At 44.3% G+C, this 17,646-nt stretch overlaps 1 protein-coding gene and 1 pseudogene across 3 annotated transcripts; one reads left to right on the forward strand and one right to left on the reverse strand.

Moving 5' to 3' along the window:
• Window positions 1-409: 409 nt before the first annotated feature.
• Window positions 410-9,206, reverse strand: LOC147346555 (HLA class II histocompatibility antigen, DO beta chain). Of its 3 annotated transcripts, none has more exons than XR_015152949.1 (6): window positions 9,048-9,206; window positions 2,946-3,215; window positions 2,219-2,500; window positions 1,464-1,646; window positions 1,183-1,214; window positions 410-1,025 (listed from the first exon to the last, which is right to left on the reverse strand). XR_015152949.1 is itself a non-coding variant. In XM_086371079.1 (6 exons), exons 1-6 carry the CDS (start codon window positions 9,136-9,138, stop codon window positions 996-998), a joined length of 813 nt encoding a protein of 270 aa, XP_086227205.1. In that variant the 5' UTR covers window positions 9,139-9,206; the 3' UTR covers window positions 410-995. The 3 variants fall into 3 exon arrangements, 2 of the variants coding, with proteins under 2 accessions (XP_086227205.1, XP_086227204.1); XM_086371079.1 differs by having other exon boundaries at window positions 1,464-1,574; window positions 2,946-3,212; XM_086371078.1 differs by having other exon boundaries at window positions 1,464-1,574.
• A 3,031-nt stretch (window positions 9,207-12,237) lies between these two features.
• On the forward strand, window positions 12,238-15,707 carry LOC147346556 (tRNA wybutosine-synthesizing protein 5-like; annotated as a pseudogene).
• The last annotated feature ends 1,939 nt before the right edge of the window (window positions 15,708-17,646 follow it).

Here is a 17,646-nt window from a genome sequence, read left to right on the forward strand (position 1 = left end):
CCCGACCAGGGCTTGAATCCAGGCCACCGCTGTGGGAGCAGAGTCTTAGCCACTGGACCACCAGGGATTACTTTTGCAAATTTTATTGAGTCATAGTGGATGTACAATATTGTGTTAATTTCTGCTGCACAGCCAAGTGATTCATTTGTATATATTCTTTTCCATTATTGTTTATCCCAGGATACTGAATATAGTTCCCTGTGCTAAAGAGTAAGACCTTTTTATTCCTCCGTCTTGTGTATAATAGTTGGCAAACGTATAATTCCCTTTGAGAAGAGGGAGGAGGAGCTTTGATTGGCCCTCAGCAGAGAGACTTCTGCAGCAGCTGGAAAAGTTCTACTTCTTGAACTGGGTATTGATTAAAAGGGTTTTGTCTTAAGTCATGTATTAAATAACACATTTTACGTGGTTGTTGGTACCTCGGTTTTATTTTAAAGGAAAAAAAGACTTTAAAAATCAATGAAACCGGGACTTTTCCAGTGGTCCGGGGGTGATGATTCTTCACTCCCACTGCAGGGGGCACAGGTTTGATCCCTGGTCACAGCGCTTAAGATCCCGCAGGCCTCACAGTGCAGCCAAAAACAAACAAAAAACAATGAAAAGGGAGCAGTGACTATCTGAACACTTGTCTTCTGAAGACTGCGGGGCTGCGTTTGGAGGAGAGAAAGTTGAAGACCACGACTCAGAGGGCTAGGGCTGGACCACAGAAAAGTAAATCATCTGGAGCTGGAAGGAGCTAGGTCTTGGGGGAATTTCAGGGCACTGTCCTTGGGAATGAGGATGTGTGTAGACAAGGAGGAGGACAAAGGGCAGGAGGGTAAGAGATGCGTGATCTCAGAACACAGCACTCCAGAGTTAGTTCAGGACTCCTCCAAGATCTCACAGAATGAGACATCCTGAACATTGACCTCACAGCATCCTTCACTTGGTCCAGGGCCACCTGATGAATCTTCAGGCTCCCAGGGAGAAGCATCAATGAGAACCTAGTGCGGCTGCTACGGTGGTGGAAGCACTGCTCTTGGGACCTGCAGGGAGAGCGATAAAGTCTCGTGAGGTCCCCACCCTCCTGGGCAAGGACTCAGCAGGCAGCGCACCCACCCAGAGCCACTTACATCTTATCCCACCCTCTGCCAAAGGCTGGGTGATTGATCTGGGACCCAAAGACAAGGAAGGAGACATTACCTCATTGCCAGGCAACGGAGTCCCCACACGTCCTGGAATTAAAAAAAAGAAGGAAGAAATAGAATGCATCAATTAGGATCAAAAGTGATTATCCTGAGTGGTGGGAGGTGACCCCCAATGACCCCCTGGAATGTTTCTGGCTTCAGAAAAGATTATCCCAGTGATCCCTGAGAAGTATGGTCAGCCTTCCGCTGTCACACATCTTAGACATTAGGAAAAGTGGAAAGTAGGGGAAGCTGGAGGCGGGGGTAGGTGGCAGGGTGCTCCTCAAAACTTATTACCTTTCCGGGCCCTGATGTGGACGACAATTCCCACCAGAAAGAAGACTAGCCCGACCAGGAAGGCTGCAGCTCCACTCAGGATCTTTCTCCAAGAATATTCAGACTGAGCTCCTAAGGGAAACAGGTCTCAAAGTTGGCCAAAAGCTCCCAATATTTGGTGCTCCTTCCTGAAACTCCATCCACCTGCAATGCAGAAGACCCCGGTTCAATTCCTGAGTCAGGAAAATCCCCTGGAGGAGGGCATGGTGACCCACTCCAGTAATCTTGCCTGGGAAATCCCATGGAAAGAGGAGCCTGGCTGCTACAGTCCGTGGGGTCCCAAAGAGTCGAACATGACAGTGACTAACATTTTCTCCTGAAATCCCAGGGCCCGTGCTGGACAGCAGTACAATGCTGTTCCGAGAAAGAATACATCTTTGGGTCCAAGTTTTGTACTCGTGGAGTTTCTGTTAACGATTCTGATGGCCAATAAGAATGCCCCCCTAAATCCCAAGGCCAAAGTACCAGAGGATGCACGTTCCCAAAGCCAGAAGTGAGTGACGAGGTGATTAGACCTCCTTATTTCTTGGAAGATCCAAGGATATCTATCTGCCATGATTTTCTCCACCCCAGCCCAACGACCCCAATTTCTATGACTCCTTCAGGTCAGAGGGAGGAGCTAGTGCTGTGGCCAAGGTGAATAGGGAGGTAACACAGGCCCTGTCCAGAGTCAGATCGACCCCAGCTGGGTCCAGAAAGTACAAGCCGGTTCTCACTCCACTCCACAGAAACAGGGCTCAGCAAGCTGGGATGGTCAACGAGGCAGGTGTAGACCTCTCCAAGCTCAGGAGTCATGGCCAGCATCACCGTCATCTGAAAGGTCCAGTCTCCATTCCTGATGAGACCAGTGGACATGATCCCCTCTCTCTGTTCCTGCCCATTCCGGAACCAGGTGACCTTGATGTCTCCTGGGTAGAAACCTGTCACCAAGCAAAGCAGCAGATTGCGGTGCTGCAGGGCTGGGGTCTTCTCCGGATACACCGTCACCTCTGGTTGTACTAGGAGGGGAGAGAAAAAATGAGAGGTGGTGAAGGAAATCCACAAAGCCAACCCCGGAGTGCCTTTAGGGGCTGTCTCTGCCCTGAATCTCTTCCCCAGATCACCCACGTGGCAACCGGAAATGTGGGGAAAGCTCACCCCCAGGACTCAGACACTGAAAGTGTCAGTGTCCGCAAGGAGGATGTGGGCTTTATCAGACACACCCACAATTTTCCTTGTGTTCAGGAAGACACTAGCCCTCAAAGGCGCCGAGAACTGGTATCTGGGACCAAGACCACAGTGACCTGACCCCTGAGGACAGAGTCACAACTGGGGACAGGTCATATATAGTCTCCCCTGCACCTGACCCTGATGGATAGATATCCTAAAGCAGGAAACTGCCCAGGACAAGGAAGAAGAGCCACGCCCAGGCTCCCACCAAGGAGACCCCAACTCCCACCTCACCTCTCCTCCCCACGGTGAAGGGTGCACCCAGATAGTAGTTGCGTCTGCAGAGCATGTCCACAGAGGCTCTACTCCTCGCCAGTATATCCGGCCGGTTGTTCCACCGCTCGGCGTCCGGCTTCCCCAGCTCCGTCAAGGCCACAAACATCCCCAAGTCGCTGTCGAAACGTGCATACTCCTCCAGGTTGAAGATGAATCTGACCACAAACCGCACCTTTTCTGTCCCATTGGTGAAGTAACAGTCAGCCTTTGCCTGGGTCACAAAATCTTCTGGAAAAACAAAAAAAGACTATGAACTAGCCCCCATCTTTAGGAAACCCATACCTGGTATATTACTATGGACCATATGGATTGGAGAGGAGGGCTTTGACCTCAGTAAATCTGACAAAGTAGCCTCTGCTCCTCTGGGCCCCACCCTGGTTCCTCTTAGCAAACAGACATCCATTCTTTAAAAAAGAAGTGGTACGCATAAACAATGGAATATTCAGTTCAGTTCAGTTCAGTCGCTCAGTCTGTCCGACTCTTTGCGACCCCATGAACCACAGCACGCCAGGCCTCCCTGTCCATCACTAACTGCCAGAGTCCACCCAAACTCATGTCCATTGAGTCGGTGATGCCATCCATTTCATCCTCTGTCATCCCCTTCTCCTCCTGCCCTCAATCTTTCCCAGCGTCAGGGTCTTTACAAATGAGTCAACTCTTCACGTGAGGTGGCCAAAGTAATGGAGTTTCAGCTTCAGCATCAGTCCTTCCAATGAACACCCAGGACTGATCTGCTTTAGGATGGACTGGTTGGATCTCCTTGCAGTCCAAGGGACTCTCAAGAGTCTTCTCCAACACCACAGTTAAAAAGCATCAAGTCTTCGGCACTCAGCTTTCTTCACAGTCCAACTCTCACATCCATACATGACCACTGGAAAAACCATAGCCTTGGCTAGATGGACCTTTGTGGACAAAGTAATGTCTCTGCTTTTGAATATGCTGTCTAGGTTGGTCATAACTTTCCTTTCAAGGAGTAAGCGTCTTTTAATTTCATGGCTGCAATCACCATCTGCAGTGATTTTGGAGCCCCCAAAAATAAAGTCTGACACTGTTTCCACTGTTTCCCCATCTATTTCCCATGAAGTGATGGGACCAGATGCCATGATCTTCGTTTTCTGAATGTTGAGCTTTCAGCCAACTTTTCACTCTCCTCTTTCACTTTCATCAAGAGGCTCTTTAGTTCTTCTTCACTTTCTGCCATAAGGGTGGTATCATCTGCATATCTGAGGTTATTGATATTTCTCCCGGCAGTCTTGATTCCAGCTTGTGCTTCCTCCAGTCCAGCGTTTCTCATGATGTGTTCTGCATATAAGTTAAATAAACAGGGTGACAACATACAGCCTTGATGTACTCCTTTTCCTATTTGGAACCAGTCTGTTGTTCCATGTCCAGTTCTAACTGTTGCTTCCTGACCTGCATACAGGTTTCTCAAGAGGCAGATCAAGTGGTCTGGTATTTCCATCTCCTTCCGAATTTTCCACAGTTTATTGTGATCTACACAGTCAAAGACTTTGGCATAGTCAATAAAGCAGAAATAGATGTTTTTCTGAAACTCTCCTGCTTTTTTGATGATCCAGCGGATGTTAGCAATTAGATCTGTGGTTTCTCTGCATTTTCTAAAACCAGCTTGAACATCTGGAAGATTACTCAGCCATAAAAAAGAACAAAATAACGCCATTTGCAGTAACATGGATGGACCTAGAGATTATCATGTTAAGTGAAGTAAGTCAAAGGCAAATATCATATGGTATTGTTTAAATGTGGAATCAGAAAAAAAAAAAAGGGTACAAATGAACTTACCTGCACAACAGAAATAGAGTACAGATATAGAAAACAAACTCATGGTCGCCAGGGGTAAGAAGGGGAGGGATAAATTGGGAGATCAGGAATGAGATATATATACTACTGTATATAAAATAGCTAACAGCAAGGACCTGCTGTACAGCATACAGAACTCTACTCAATACTCTGTAATGGCCTATATGGGGGAAAAGATAATGAAAAGAGTGGATGTATGTATATGTATAACCGATTCACTTTGCTGTTCACCTGAAACTAACACAACATTACAAATTAACTATTGCTATTGCTAAGTCACTTCAGTCGTGTCCAACTCTGTGTGACCCCATAGAAGGCAGCCCACCAGGCTCCCCCGTCCCTGGGATTCTCCAGGCAAGAACACTGGAGTGGGTTGCCATTAACTATACTCCAATAATTTTTTTTTAAAAAGAACACCCTTTCTTCTTTGAAAGAAGCCTGAGGTGCAGCCTATCAGGCCAGCCAAATAGGAGACATGTCACCCAAAGAAGCAAGTCAGAATGAGTCCAGAGACACGAACATTCATTCAACAAATATACAATCATTTGTCCAGTATGTATAGACTGTTTGTGTTTTGCCAGAAAGTGCTAAGTGTCTCCAGCCCAGGCTTGCAGAAGCCCAGACTTTTAATTCTCCTTATTATCAAGTCAAAACCAACCATCCCTGTACGGAATAGTTCAATTTTCTTGCCATTAGCAGGATCATTCTGTATATTCCTTCTGGAGTAAAATGAAAGGAAGATGGAAGTGGGGTTAAAAAAAAAATGCAGAGCAGATTCACAGTAGTAGAAATTTCCCTTCTACTTTCCACTCATATGGGTTTTCTCAAGAATTTTCTCCTGTACCTTTTCCTGTGCATGATTACTCAGAGACCTCATCCTCTCTGTTGGCTCTAATAAGGTAATGACCTCATTACCTCTATCAACTTTGGGCAAAATAATATTAATTCCTGGTTTGAATATGCCTTTATCATCATCATCACCATCACTGGCCCTATATGTACAGTTCTAGTGGTTGTAATAACATGGTGATAAGGAATATAAGCTTAACTTAAACCTTGTCTGGAGCCTTTAATATTAAGCACTTCCACTGAAGAGTGAATTAAAAAATCCAAATCCAGGGATTCCCTAGTGGCTCAGTGGTTTAAAAAAAAAAAAAAATCCGCCTGCCAATGCAGGAGACACGAGTTCGATCCCTGATCCAGGAAGATGCCACCCGCCGCGAAGCAACCAAGCCTGTGGGCCACAACAACTGAGCCTGTGCTCGAGCGCCCGGGAGTCACAACTACTGCAGCTGCATGCCCCGGGGCCCGTGCTCGGCAGTAAGAGGAGCCACTGCCGCGAGCAGCCCATGCACAGCAACTCGAGAGTACCCCCCTGCTTGTCCCAGTTGGAGAAGGGCCCACGCAGCAATGAAGACCAAGCACTGTAAAGTAATTAAATAAATTTTTAAGAATTATTTTTAAAACTCCAAATCAGAAACAAAATCTAAATCCTTCAATATTCTGTGATAAACCATAATGGAAAAGAATATAAGACAGTATGTACATATTTATATATATATACACATATAACTGAGTCCCTTTGCCATACAGCAGTAATTAACACAACATGTAATTCAACCGTACTTCAATAAAAATAAATTTAAAGTAAATAAGTAAAAAAATAAAAATCAAACTCATTCTCCATTATGATTTTCTACTCTCAAAGTATGTTCCTAGTATTGGTAGTGATTAGTTTGAGCTCTATATTAACTTTCATACACTGTACCTCATTTCTAAATGGCTCATGTTCTCCAAAACAGTTTTAATTTTCCAAAGTTATTTAATCAATCTTCATAGGTGAGGAAAAGTGTGACTGTTTACTATGGTAAATTCATATGTTGAAATCCCAAACCCCAAGGGTGATGGAATTAGTTGGTGGTATCAGGGGAGGTACCTCAGTTGGGAGCGGGCTCCTGATGAATGGGATTAGCACCCCTAGGGAAGAGGCTCCAGAGAGCGCACCAGCCCCTTCCACCACGTCAGGACACAGAGAAGGCACCAGCTCCGAACCAAGATGACAGCCTTTCCCAGGACACAACCAGGCTGGAGTCTTGATCTTGGACTCCTCAGCCTCCAGAACTTTGAGAAATAAATGTCTGTTGTTTATAAGCCACCCAATCTGTGGTATTTGTCATAGCAGTCCAAACAGACTAAGATAATGATAGCTGTCTTAAACTTGAAGATATGGGTAATTTTAAGACAGAAACTGGTACCTGGCCGTGGGCTAGGTCCCAGTTGACTGGAGTTTTAGTTCTGCATATACTGGTGTCACATAGAAACAGACACTTCCACTTCCTGACCTGCTTCCCCATCAATAAAGATGGGGCTTCAGTTCACACACATCACCACCAAGGTAGAACTCAAGAGCATTTGGGTCAAGTAAGAAAAGAAGCAGAATGTGAGAAAGCAGACGTGCTGCATGTGTACAGTGGAATATTACTCAGCCACAGAAAGGAACAAAATGGGGTCATTTGTAGAGATGAGGATGGACCTAGAGACTGTCATACAGAGTGAAGCAAGTCAGAAAGAGAAAAACAAATATCAAATATTGATGCATGTCTGTGGATTCGAGAAAAAATGGCATAAATGACCTTATTTGCAAAGCAGAAATAAAGACACAGACGTAGAGAACAAACGTGTGGATAAGTGGGGAATGGGAGGTGGGGCGGGGGGATGAAACTGGGAGATTGGGATTGATGTATATACACTATTGATACTTTGTATAAAACAGAAAACTAAAGAGAACCTACTGTAGAGCACAGGGAACTCGACTCAGTGCTCTGCGGTGACCTAACTGGGAAGGAAATCCAAAAAAGAGGGGATACATGTGTGTGTATAGCTGATCCACCTTGCTCTACAGTAGAAACGGACACAACAGTATAAACCAACTACACACCAATAAAAATTAATTTTAAAAATTAAACTTTTTTAAAAAGCAGAATGTAATTCAACACATGATGACATTTACTGATATTTTAAATACACACAAAAAACTGCTACATCTTTTCTAAAGCCACCCTGATACTTAGTTGGAATGGAAGGGAGGGAGTGAGGATAAAGAGAAGGGAGTGATGACAAAGCGCTGTGAGCTCGCTGGGAGAGAGAACTCCACTCTGTGCACTTAAGAACAACGCAAAAGGACTTTCAGATGGGTTGGTAGCACAAATTAACCGGGGACAATCTCCCTGAAGAAACGGCATTTCGGCTGAGATGTGAAGGGTGATCCTGACCTCAGATGCAGACCTGCCTTCATGCCTAAGCGCAGAGGAACTGCTGGGCTGAGTGTCAGGAGGCCAACATCCTTCCTGGGTCAGCCAGACTGATCTCAAACTCAGATGAGTCTCTAATCTCCAGTTCCCTCTTTCATCTTACAGTCTAAATTAGAAAAATAATTATTTTTCAGCCAGATCTGTGTCAGAGTTTAGGTCTTACTGATCGTGTGTGTGTGTGTTGTTGCTGTTTTTGTTTAATAGAAATTATAAGCTCAGAGAGGTTTCTGTTCTCCAAGAACAATGATCTCCTCACACCCACCCTCCCCACCCCTAGGGTTTTGTTCCTCTTTTGTGTTTAACGAGACTGACGTTCAAAGGGGTTCTGTTTTTAGAATGCTGTGTCCTGTTTTCTTCTGATAAATATGTTTTTGGAATGTACTGTCACTTCACGCTTGCGTAGCTTAACTTCTCAGCTAGACAGATACCAGTAAGCGTATGTACCTGGCAACCTGAGGATGGGCATCACACATTCAATTTCTCCTGTTTGTCCAATCACTCGGTACAATCTGACCATGTTACAGAGGCTTAAAAATGTCCAATGAAGCAGTCAAGTCCATATGTGCATAAAGAAGCAGTCACAAATAGAAGCAGTCACAATCTTCAAACTCCTGGCTGAAGGACAGTGGCTATGTTCAGCCTGCCTCAATTTTTCCCAGTTCTCCGGATGGCCATCAATACCATAAGGACCCTGAGCAAGCAGTATGTTTCCCTTTTGTTGAATCAGCGGCTCTGAGACAGGAAGTCCCTTTCCCTGCCGGTCCATTTCATGTGGTAAAGCGGGAGGGAAAGCTTTTCTGTGAGAAAAAAGAAGATTCTCTGAAGCCAGATCTGCTTCCTGTCTGGACTGGAGCCTGGACCTGTAGGGAAAGGCCTCTCTCCCCCGTGTCAATGTGTGCCTTACACCTGAAAGAAATCACTATGTTCTTACCTGGAGAATCTCTGCCTTGAGTCACAGAAGCATCCAGCCTGAGAGCCGTGGATAAGAAGGCCACCACCCAGGGAACCCAGCTAGGACTCATTCTGGAAGAAAACCAACAAGACAGGAAAATCTTCACCTCTTTAGAACAGGGCTTGGCCACACACACTCAGTCAAATATTCATGCAGAGCAGAGATGTCTTTCTGTCTACCCTGGGATTGGAAACTCCTCATCCAGATAACCAATCAAGCTAGAGGAGCTTAGTGTCATTAGGTGCTGGGTAGGATGCCTTCATAAAGCCATGTGATACCACTCCAGAATTTTTCACCTGCAGAATTACTGACTGCAGTTCAGGTCCTTGGAAACTAGACTAGGAGAAAAAAGAAAACTACTCTACAGGGTATGTGGTCTCAGAAGGACAAGGCAGATTGTTCACCGTGGATCTTTGTCATCCAGCACGGTCCCTGGCCTGCTGTGGCCAGTAGATCTCCATGATGATGCGGTGACTGACACTGCCAACAGAGAACATCTAAATGGAGACGACAGCGGACAGCATTCCGAGGCACGGGCCTTGTGAGGACTCAGGGAAAGGGCTATTGGGGAAAAAATGGAAGAGACTGAGAATTATCTGGAGAGGAGGATTTCCTATAAACCAGGAGAGGGAGGAAAAAACAAACACGGAGAGAAGCTTCTCGAAAGAATAAAATGCTGCAAAAAAATGTTTAAAAGGATAAAAAGAGAGAGTGTGGATATGTGGATATGATTCACTTTGCTGTACAGCAGTAATTAACACAACATTGTAAATCAACTATACTCCAATAAAAATTTTAAAATATGAAAAGAGTTTGGTGTATATCTGGGAGACAATAGCTCTCATGGATTTATATTTATAATAACTTGGTGAAATCTAACATTTCTAACATTTAACATTTAGTGAATCTAAATGTTAAACTTCTTAAGCTAATAAAGGTAGATTTGAAACAATCTTTAAAGAGGATAAAAGGGAAAAAAAGCATTATTATGTTTTATAATTAATGGGGCACCAGTAGCTTTCAGTGGAACAGAGTATTAAAAGAAGAGGCAATATTTTAAAAAGGCAAAGAGTGAATTAAAATGAGAAAATGAAGGCAGTAGATGTACCAGGACTTCAGGAATTTGGGAAGTTGACATATGTGCACTGTGTTGTTATTTGTTCAGTCGCTCAGTTCTGTCCGACTCTTTGCAACCCCATGGACTGCAGCATGCCAGGATTCCCTGTCCTTCACCATCTCCTGGAGCTTGCTCACACTTATGTCCATTGAGTCAGTGATGCCATCCAACCATCTCATCCTCTGTCGTCCCCTTCTCCTCCCGCCTTCAATCTTCCCCAGCGTCAGGGTATTTTCCAAAGAGTCAGTTCTCTGCATCAAGTGGCCAAAGTATTCGAGCTTCTGCTTCAGCATCAGTCCCTCCAATGAATACTCAGGACTCATTTCCTTTAGGATGGACTGGTTGGATCTCCTTGCAGCCCAAGGGACTCTCAAGAGTCTCCTTCATTGCAGGCAGATTCTTTACTATCTGAGCCACCAGGGAAGCCCCATAAACTTCTTAATTAATGATATTATTAGGTAGGCCAAAAAATTCTATTGATCCAAACGTATTTTGGGCCAACCCAATAGTTTCTGGTGGCTTAAAAGTGATATGTCTCTATGCTGAGGGTCAGTCACCTTTAACGTTAATACTTGTTTTTATAGCTACCTTCTGCAGTGATGAAAGTGAGCAGTGAGTAACAGTGGTTTAAAATTATTTTTTTTCTGTGAAATTGGCTAATTTGATACGTATAAGGAATGTATGAATCTGAGTGTACTTTTAAGCTAGATTTGTACATATAAATAGAAGGTAAAAAGAATAAAATGCATTGCTTAAAAAAAGAAAGAAAAAACACTTTTTCAGACACATGATTAAAGTAGGAAGACTTGAAAAACAGGGGAATGAGGAAGTTCAAGCTGTGTGGCTTCAACAAACTTATTTTAGAACAAGACAAGATCTTCTGCTAAAAAGAAACTGGAAAAAAATATTTGATAAGTAAGGAGAGCAAGACTTCTTTTTCTCCAAAGTGATCTGTAAGTGTATTATTATTTAATTTGCCTCTCAATCCATGGCCCAATATTGTGAATCCTGCAAGATGAAACAGACATGTTTCTTGTCCATGAGAAATGTAAAATTTAGGTGGAGTGACAGAGAAACAATCCACTATAATGTTAGGAAGAATCAAATGAGCTTTAAAGCTTGGGCACACATGAAAATTCGAGCCGCCTAGAAGGCGTTCATGATGAAGCTGATAAAGTTGACATTTCACACAAGTGGCCAACAGGAGATGTTATAATTCGGAATACCCAGTGCATGTGGACAATAGAGAAGAAATAAACAGTGAAACAAAAAATGTGCCAGGAATTCCTTAAAAGTTACTGTTTGGCCACAATAAATATATGTATGCCCACTAATTCACTGAGTGGGAGAAGAACACAGTAGAATTTTTTTCTTTTTCACTTCCCTAAGAGAACACACATTTTGATGGGTGTGTAAGGTGGGACTGTAATGGTAGGAGATCAGAGAGTCTGGAATACTTGAGTTATGTGTTACCGAACATGCCGAGAGGCCCTCAGCTACCCACAAATGCAATATTCTTTCCATAATGTAATAAATGCAATACTCTTACTCATAAATGTAACAGCAAATTGTAAATAAAAGGCCGGTCAAATCCCTGATGCTTTAATAGAGGGTTTTACGGTAAAGCTTCTATGAAGCATGAGACCCCAAGCAATGTTCTCATGTTTCCACTTTTACCACTGCTGCTGCTGCTGCTGCTAAGTCACTTCAGTTGTGTCCGACTCTGTGCAACCCCATAGACAGCAGCCCACCAGGCTCCCCCATCCCTGGGATTCTCCAGGCAAGAACACTGGAGTGGGTTGCCATTTCCTTCTCCAATGCATGAAAGTGAAAAGTGAAAGTGAAGACACTCAGTCGTATCCGATTCTTTGCAACCCCATGGATTGTAGCCTACCAGGCTCCTCCATCCATGGGATTTTCCAGGCAAGAGTGCTAGAGTGGGGTGCTATTGCCCTCCACTAATCAGCTGTAAATCCTGAAGGACTAGAACTTCCAAGCACATGAAGTGTAAGAAGAAGAAAGATAGCGGGTCACAAAGGAACTCTGTTGAAGATGGTGGAAATAATGTTCCAGAAAAGAAAGGCGAAACGTGGAGGTTCCCCAGAGTTGAAGGAGAATGGGCAGCGCGTCCCTATACCTCAGCTCGAGGGTGATTCGCAGGAGCAGTTCATGGGACACCTGGATCCGCAGAGAAAACCTCTGGTGTTGAAAGGAATTGATTTGGGAGCATGTACAAGCAAATGGACAGAGGACTTCCCTGGTGGCTCAGATGGTAAAGCATCTGCCTACAGTGTGGGAGACCCAGGTTCTATCCCTGGGCCTGGAAGATCCCCTGAGAAGGAAATGGCAACCCACTCCAGTACTCTTGCCTGGAGAATCCCATGGATGGATGAGCCTGGTAGGCTACAGTCCATGGAGTCACAAAGAGTTGGACAGGACTGAGCGACTTCACTTTCACAAGCAGATGGACAGTGGATCACCTAAGCCAAATCAGAAGGAGAGAAGTGAAGAGTCATGTTGGTGCAGTTGCCCCATGGACTTTCTTAAACTTTTAGCAAGCTGGTACAGAGGCAACTGAAGAAAACCATAAGGAATTCTTTATATCAGAGGATCTACTGTACTTCATGCTTTGTGGATCCACTTTTTACTACAAGCATATATAGAGACATTTCTTCATAAGGCCACCAGAGAGCATTAATAGAAAAGACTGAGAAGGACGACCTAGGATCACTTGGGAAAGAACCTAGAAAGGATCTTGCAAATATCAGAAAGCAATTTCTGCAATATTGAGTTTCCAAAATTCTTCAAAGAATGGTTCTTTTCCAGTGCTTTTCAAATTAAGCTCACCAAAGGTACAACTTTGGATCCACTATAATGTAATGGATAACTTCTCAATACAAGTAACAGTGGAAAAAATGCATTATACTATTCAGTCTTCAAGATGCCCAATATTTATAATTACCAGGTATTAAATCAGAAGTGTCGAACATAGATAACCCAGACTTATCTAAATATCTACTGTTTTCCAAGGCTAGGTGGTACAAATGTTCCCTTAAAGCTGGAGATGTTTTGTTCATTCTTGCTTTATGATTTCATAATATAATTTCTGAAGAGTTTGGAGTGAGGGTGAATGTCTTTTGGAAGCAACTTCCCTCTGAATGCTATGGTAAAATGGATACTGCCGAGGTCCAGCCCCAGCTGATCCAGGGTGTTCGAAGGGGAGATGGCTTCGGCGAGTTCACTGGGTATACTGGCTTTAATTAAATATTAATTAGAGATATAAAGAGTAATAGAATAAGGATAGCTCATTAGGAAAATTCAGTGGAGAAAAGAGGCTGAATAGCTTGGTTTACGCGGGAAACCAATAAAACTTCAAGACAAGAAGCTTGCACCACTTATGTAGGCCGCAGGCGTCCTTCCGTTCTCCCAAAGGAGAGGAGACACTGAGGCCTCCCCGGTCGGATCTTAGAAGCCCAGGCAAAGTTAGTAAGCTTGGCGGGCTCTGTGCTCCAGATGGAAACTCAGCCAGAGTTTGAGAGAGAGAGAGACATGGGGAGACCAGTATTTGGAGGAACTGATCCCAATTCTTTATTTTCCAGAGTCTGTTTTTATAGACTGAGGTGTTATACAAAAGTCACGTGGGGACAGCAGTCCTGACTTTTATCAAAGTCAGGTGCTTCATACAAATGTATACAGAGGTCTTAGGGGTGTTACATCATCTTCTGGCCAGGGGGGCCTGCTGACAATTTATGACCCTCTCCTTGTGATAGCAGTCAGTCAACCAGAACACTTATTTCTCCAGGGGTGATTATTTTTGAAACAGACGCCACCTTCTGAAGGTACCAGATAAAGTTACATTCCTATAGGGTGAGGGTGTAGTGGGTTTTAATTAAGGAAAGAATTTGCTTAGCCTAAGGTCTAATGTGATTAATATCAAAGGTTAATACATATTTCTTCTATATATTCATTAATGGCAGGGGATGTGGAGACTTAGAAGTAAACATTGGCTCAACAAATGAAAAACCCTTCACCAATACAATTTCTAATCAGCCCACTATACTTATACTAATAGTTTTCTAACTTCTCTAAAGAACCTGTTTTTAGAAGGTTTAAAGTATCTCGTGCCTCTCATGGTTGGGAAGCTGTGAGCAATCACATGTGGCCAGACAAGCCTGTAAGGCAGGCTAGAGAACCTTCAGAGGAGATTGTAGGTTGAAACACTCCTATCACGCCCAGGAATTATTATTAACTGGAGCTCTAAGTTAACTCCTTCTCTGAAAGAGGTGGTGGGGGACAGCCCCATGTAAAGTCAGAGGTGTAGGTGAGAGCACAAAGTAGTAAAGTAGGCAGACTCTGGTTTTCGAGGTAGATGCTCTAGAATTTCCAGGGGGACTCCTGAGGCTCGATCCTGCCTTTGCGTATGTCGAGCCTCCTTCCTCATGACCTTTGCCACGGGTGGAGGTCCTCACGCCGGCTCCCTGAAGGATACCTATGGAAACAAAGATCCTACAGCAGCATCAAGAGCTGCACAAATTTTGGACAGAGCCTTCAGTTCAGTTCAGTTCAGTTCAGTCACTCGGTCGGTCCGACTCTTTGTGACCCCATGAATCGCAGCACGCCAGGCCTCCCTGTCCATCACCAACTCCCGAAGTTCACTCAAACTCATGTCCATCAAGTCGGTGATGCCATCCATGCAGCCATCTCATCCTCTGTTGCCCCCTTCTCCTCCTGCCCCCAATCCCTCCCAGCATCAGAGTCTTTTCCAATGAGTCAACTCTTCACATGAGGTGGCCAAAGTACTGGAGTTTCAGCTTCAGCATCAGTCCTTCCAATGAACACCCAGGACTGATTTCCTTTAGAACGGACTGGTTGGATCTCCTTGCAGTCCAGGGGACTCTCAAGAGTCTTCTCCAACACCACAGTTCAGAAGCATCAATTCTTCGGCACTCAGCTTTCTTCACAGTCCAACTCTCACATCCATACATGACCACTGGAAAAACCATAGCCTTGGCTAGACGGACCTTTGTTGGCAAAGTAATGTCTCTGCTTTTGAATATGCTATCTAGGTTGGTCACAACTTTCCTTCCAAGGAGTAAGCGTCTTTTAATTTCCTGGCTGCAATCACCATCTGCAGTGATTTTGGAGCTCAAAAAATAAAGTCTGACACTGTTTCCACTGTTTCCCCATCTATTTCCCATGAAGTGATGGGACCAGATGCCATGATCCTAGTTTTCTGAATGTTGAGCTTTAAGCCAACTTTTTCACTCTCCTCTTTCACTTTCATCATGAGGCTCTTTAGTTCCTCTTCACTTTCTGCTATAAGAGTGGTGTCATTTGCATATCTGAGGTTATTGATATTTCTCCCGGCAATCTTGATTCCAGCTTATGCTTCTTCCAGCCCAGCGTTTCTCATGAGAGCCTTAAAAACCCTCAAAGAATTGCCAGAGGAACATAGGGATTTCTATGCAGGGCGAATGGTTTTGCACATTCAAGATAAAGCCTATAGCAAAAATTTTGAATAAATAATGAACTGAATGCAAAGAGCATAAACATTTAAACACAATTCAGTTCAAATATTGGAAAAGTGTAACAAGATGTAAGTTATTTTTTTAAAGATTTATTCTTCTCAGAGGGGTGCTGCTGCTGCTAAGTCATTTCAGTCATGTCCGACTCTGTGTGACCCCATAGACCGCAGCCCACCAGGCTCCCCCATCCCTGGGATTCCCCAGGCAAGAACACTGGAGTGGGTTGCTATTTCCTTCTCCAATGCAGGAAAGTAAAAAGTGAAAGGCAAGTCGCTCAGTCATGTCTGACTCTTAGCGACCCCATGGACTGCAGCCTACCAGGCTCCTCCGTCCATGGGATTTTCCAGGCAAGAGTACTGGAGTGGGGTGCCAGTGGTAAAGAATCTGCCTGTCAGTACAGGAGACATAAGAAACATGGGGTCAATCCTGGGTTGGGAAGACCCCCTAGAGTAAGAAATGGCAACCCACTCCAGTATTCTTGCCTGAAAAATCCCATGGACAGAAGAGCCCGGCGGCTACAGTCCATGGGGATCACAAAGAGTCAGACACGGCTAAGCATGCACACCCACAAAATAGGAAAGGCAGCTCAATCTCAGATTTACAAATTAAATAAGTATGAAGGTGAGGGAGGTGAAAGGCAACTTTGTAACATTTAGTGTCCTGTGACGCCCCTCCCCCTCTACTGTTAGTATGCATGCTCTGCCCAGGGATCTGAGGCTCCAGAATAAATACTTCTTCCCCTGGAAGGCCATGACAGGAAAAATAAGAAAAAGATGGAGGGAGTTCCCTGGGGGTCCAGGGGCTAAGACTGTGCTCTCACTACCATGGGCCCGGGTTTGATCCCTGGTTGGGGAGCTAAGATTCCCCAAGCCATGGGAAACAAAAATAAAATCAAAGTTTTAAAAGAAAGAAAGAAACAGATGGGGCAGTATGGAAGACATTATTGGTGTTCACCAACTTTCTCTATTCCTTAGGCATACAGAAAACTGCAGCTCCTACTCTCCTATAGCTGCTAGAGACTAGTTCTAGCCCCCCTGAGAGAAGAATCCACCGCATTGATTGTTAAATTCTGGAGGACTTTTCTCTTCCCCTGCTGTAACCGACCAGAATCCTATGAGGTCTTCCCAGAATAGACGGCCCACCCACATTCTCCACCTGCCTTTCGTCTGTAGAAAAACCTCAATCAAAGAAATGAGAAAATACAAAAAAAGAAAAAAAATTAAATAGTGAAACAAGACAAAATAATAATATCTGAGCCGTTATACAAAGGCAAGGACCTTGAGTTCTTCCTCAAGGACTATAGATAGTATTCTGAGTCATATCCTGTGAGCTGTTTTGAAGATACTGAGCACTCTCTGGTGGAAGACATTAACTGTAGGCTGCCCAAAAGCATGTAGACCCCAGATCCCAGGAACCAGGAGGTTGATGATGCTGACTCCAGATTACCTCATTACCAACCAATCGGAAGAGCAGTCCATGTGCTGACCACCCCCCTGCTCCTTGAACACTGTGAGACTCCTCACTACCTCCTCCTCCTATGACCCCCCGCCCAGCGTGGCAAAGGAATAAAGTTATTTCTTTATACTTCACCAAAACTCTGTCTCCAAGATGTAATCTGGCACTGTTGTAAAGAGGTCCAATTTTGGCAACATCACCAAGTCAACCAAAACAGGCTTGTATTCAAATGTTGGAATCATTATATAAAAGCAATCTAATTAGATGAGTCATTGGGGAAAGAAGGTCCCTGGAGAAACACCTGAACCTACAACAGATGCTATGTGAATCTGAAATAACTTGCTTAATTAAGGCATTTGATAATGGGTCCTCCCTGGAGCTTCAGTGATTGGGACTCCACTGCAAGGGGTCAGGTTCACTCCCTGATCAGAGAACCAAAATCCCATAGTCCATGCAGTGCAGCCAAAAAAAAAAGGCACCA

This window comes from Bos grunniens, chromosome 23, assembly GCF_055505025.1.
Source record: "Bos grunniens cultivar Pamir isolate PY7600 chromosome 23, Bosgru_T2T1.0, whole genome shotgun sequence".
NCBI classification, from domain to species: Eukaryota; Metazoa; Chordata; class Mammalia; order Artiodactyla; family Bovidae; genus Bos; species Bos grunniens.

What these genes read in the sequence shown, in the direction of transcription:
- LOC147346555 (XM_086371078.1), bottom strand. Translation starts at nt 9,138, where the DNA reads ATGAGTCCTAGCTGGGTTCCCTGGGTGGTGGCCTTCTTATCCACGGCT. An exon ending in CCCTGTTTCTGTGGAGTGGA is followed by an intron (nt 1,575 to 2,218) that starts GTGAGAACCGGC and finishes TGTTTCCCTTAG; the next exon opens with GAGCTCAGTCTGAATATTCT. An exon ending in CTCCGTTGCCTGGCAATGAG is followed by an intron (nt 1,026 to 1,182) that starts GTAATGTCTCCT and finishes CTCTCCCTGCAG; the next exon opens with GTCCCAAGAGCAGTGCTTCC.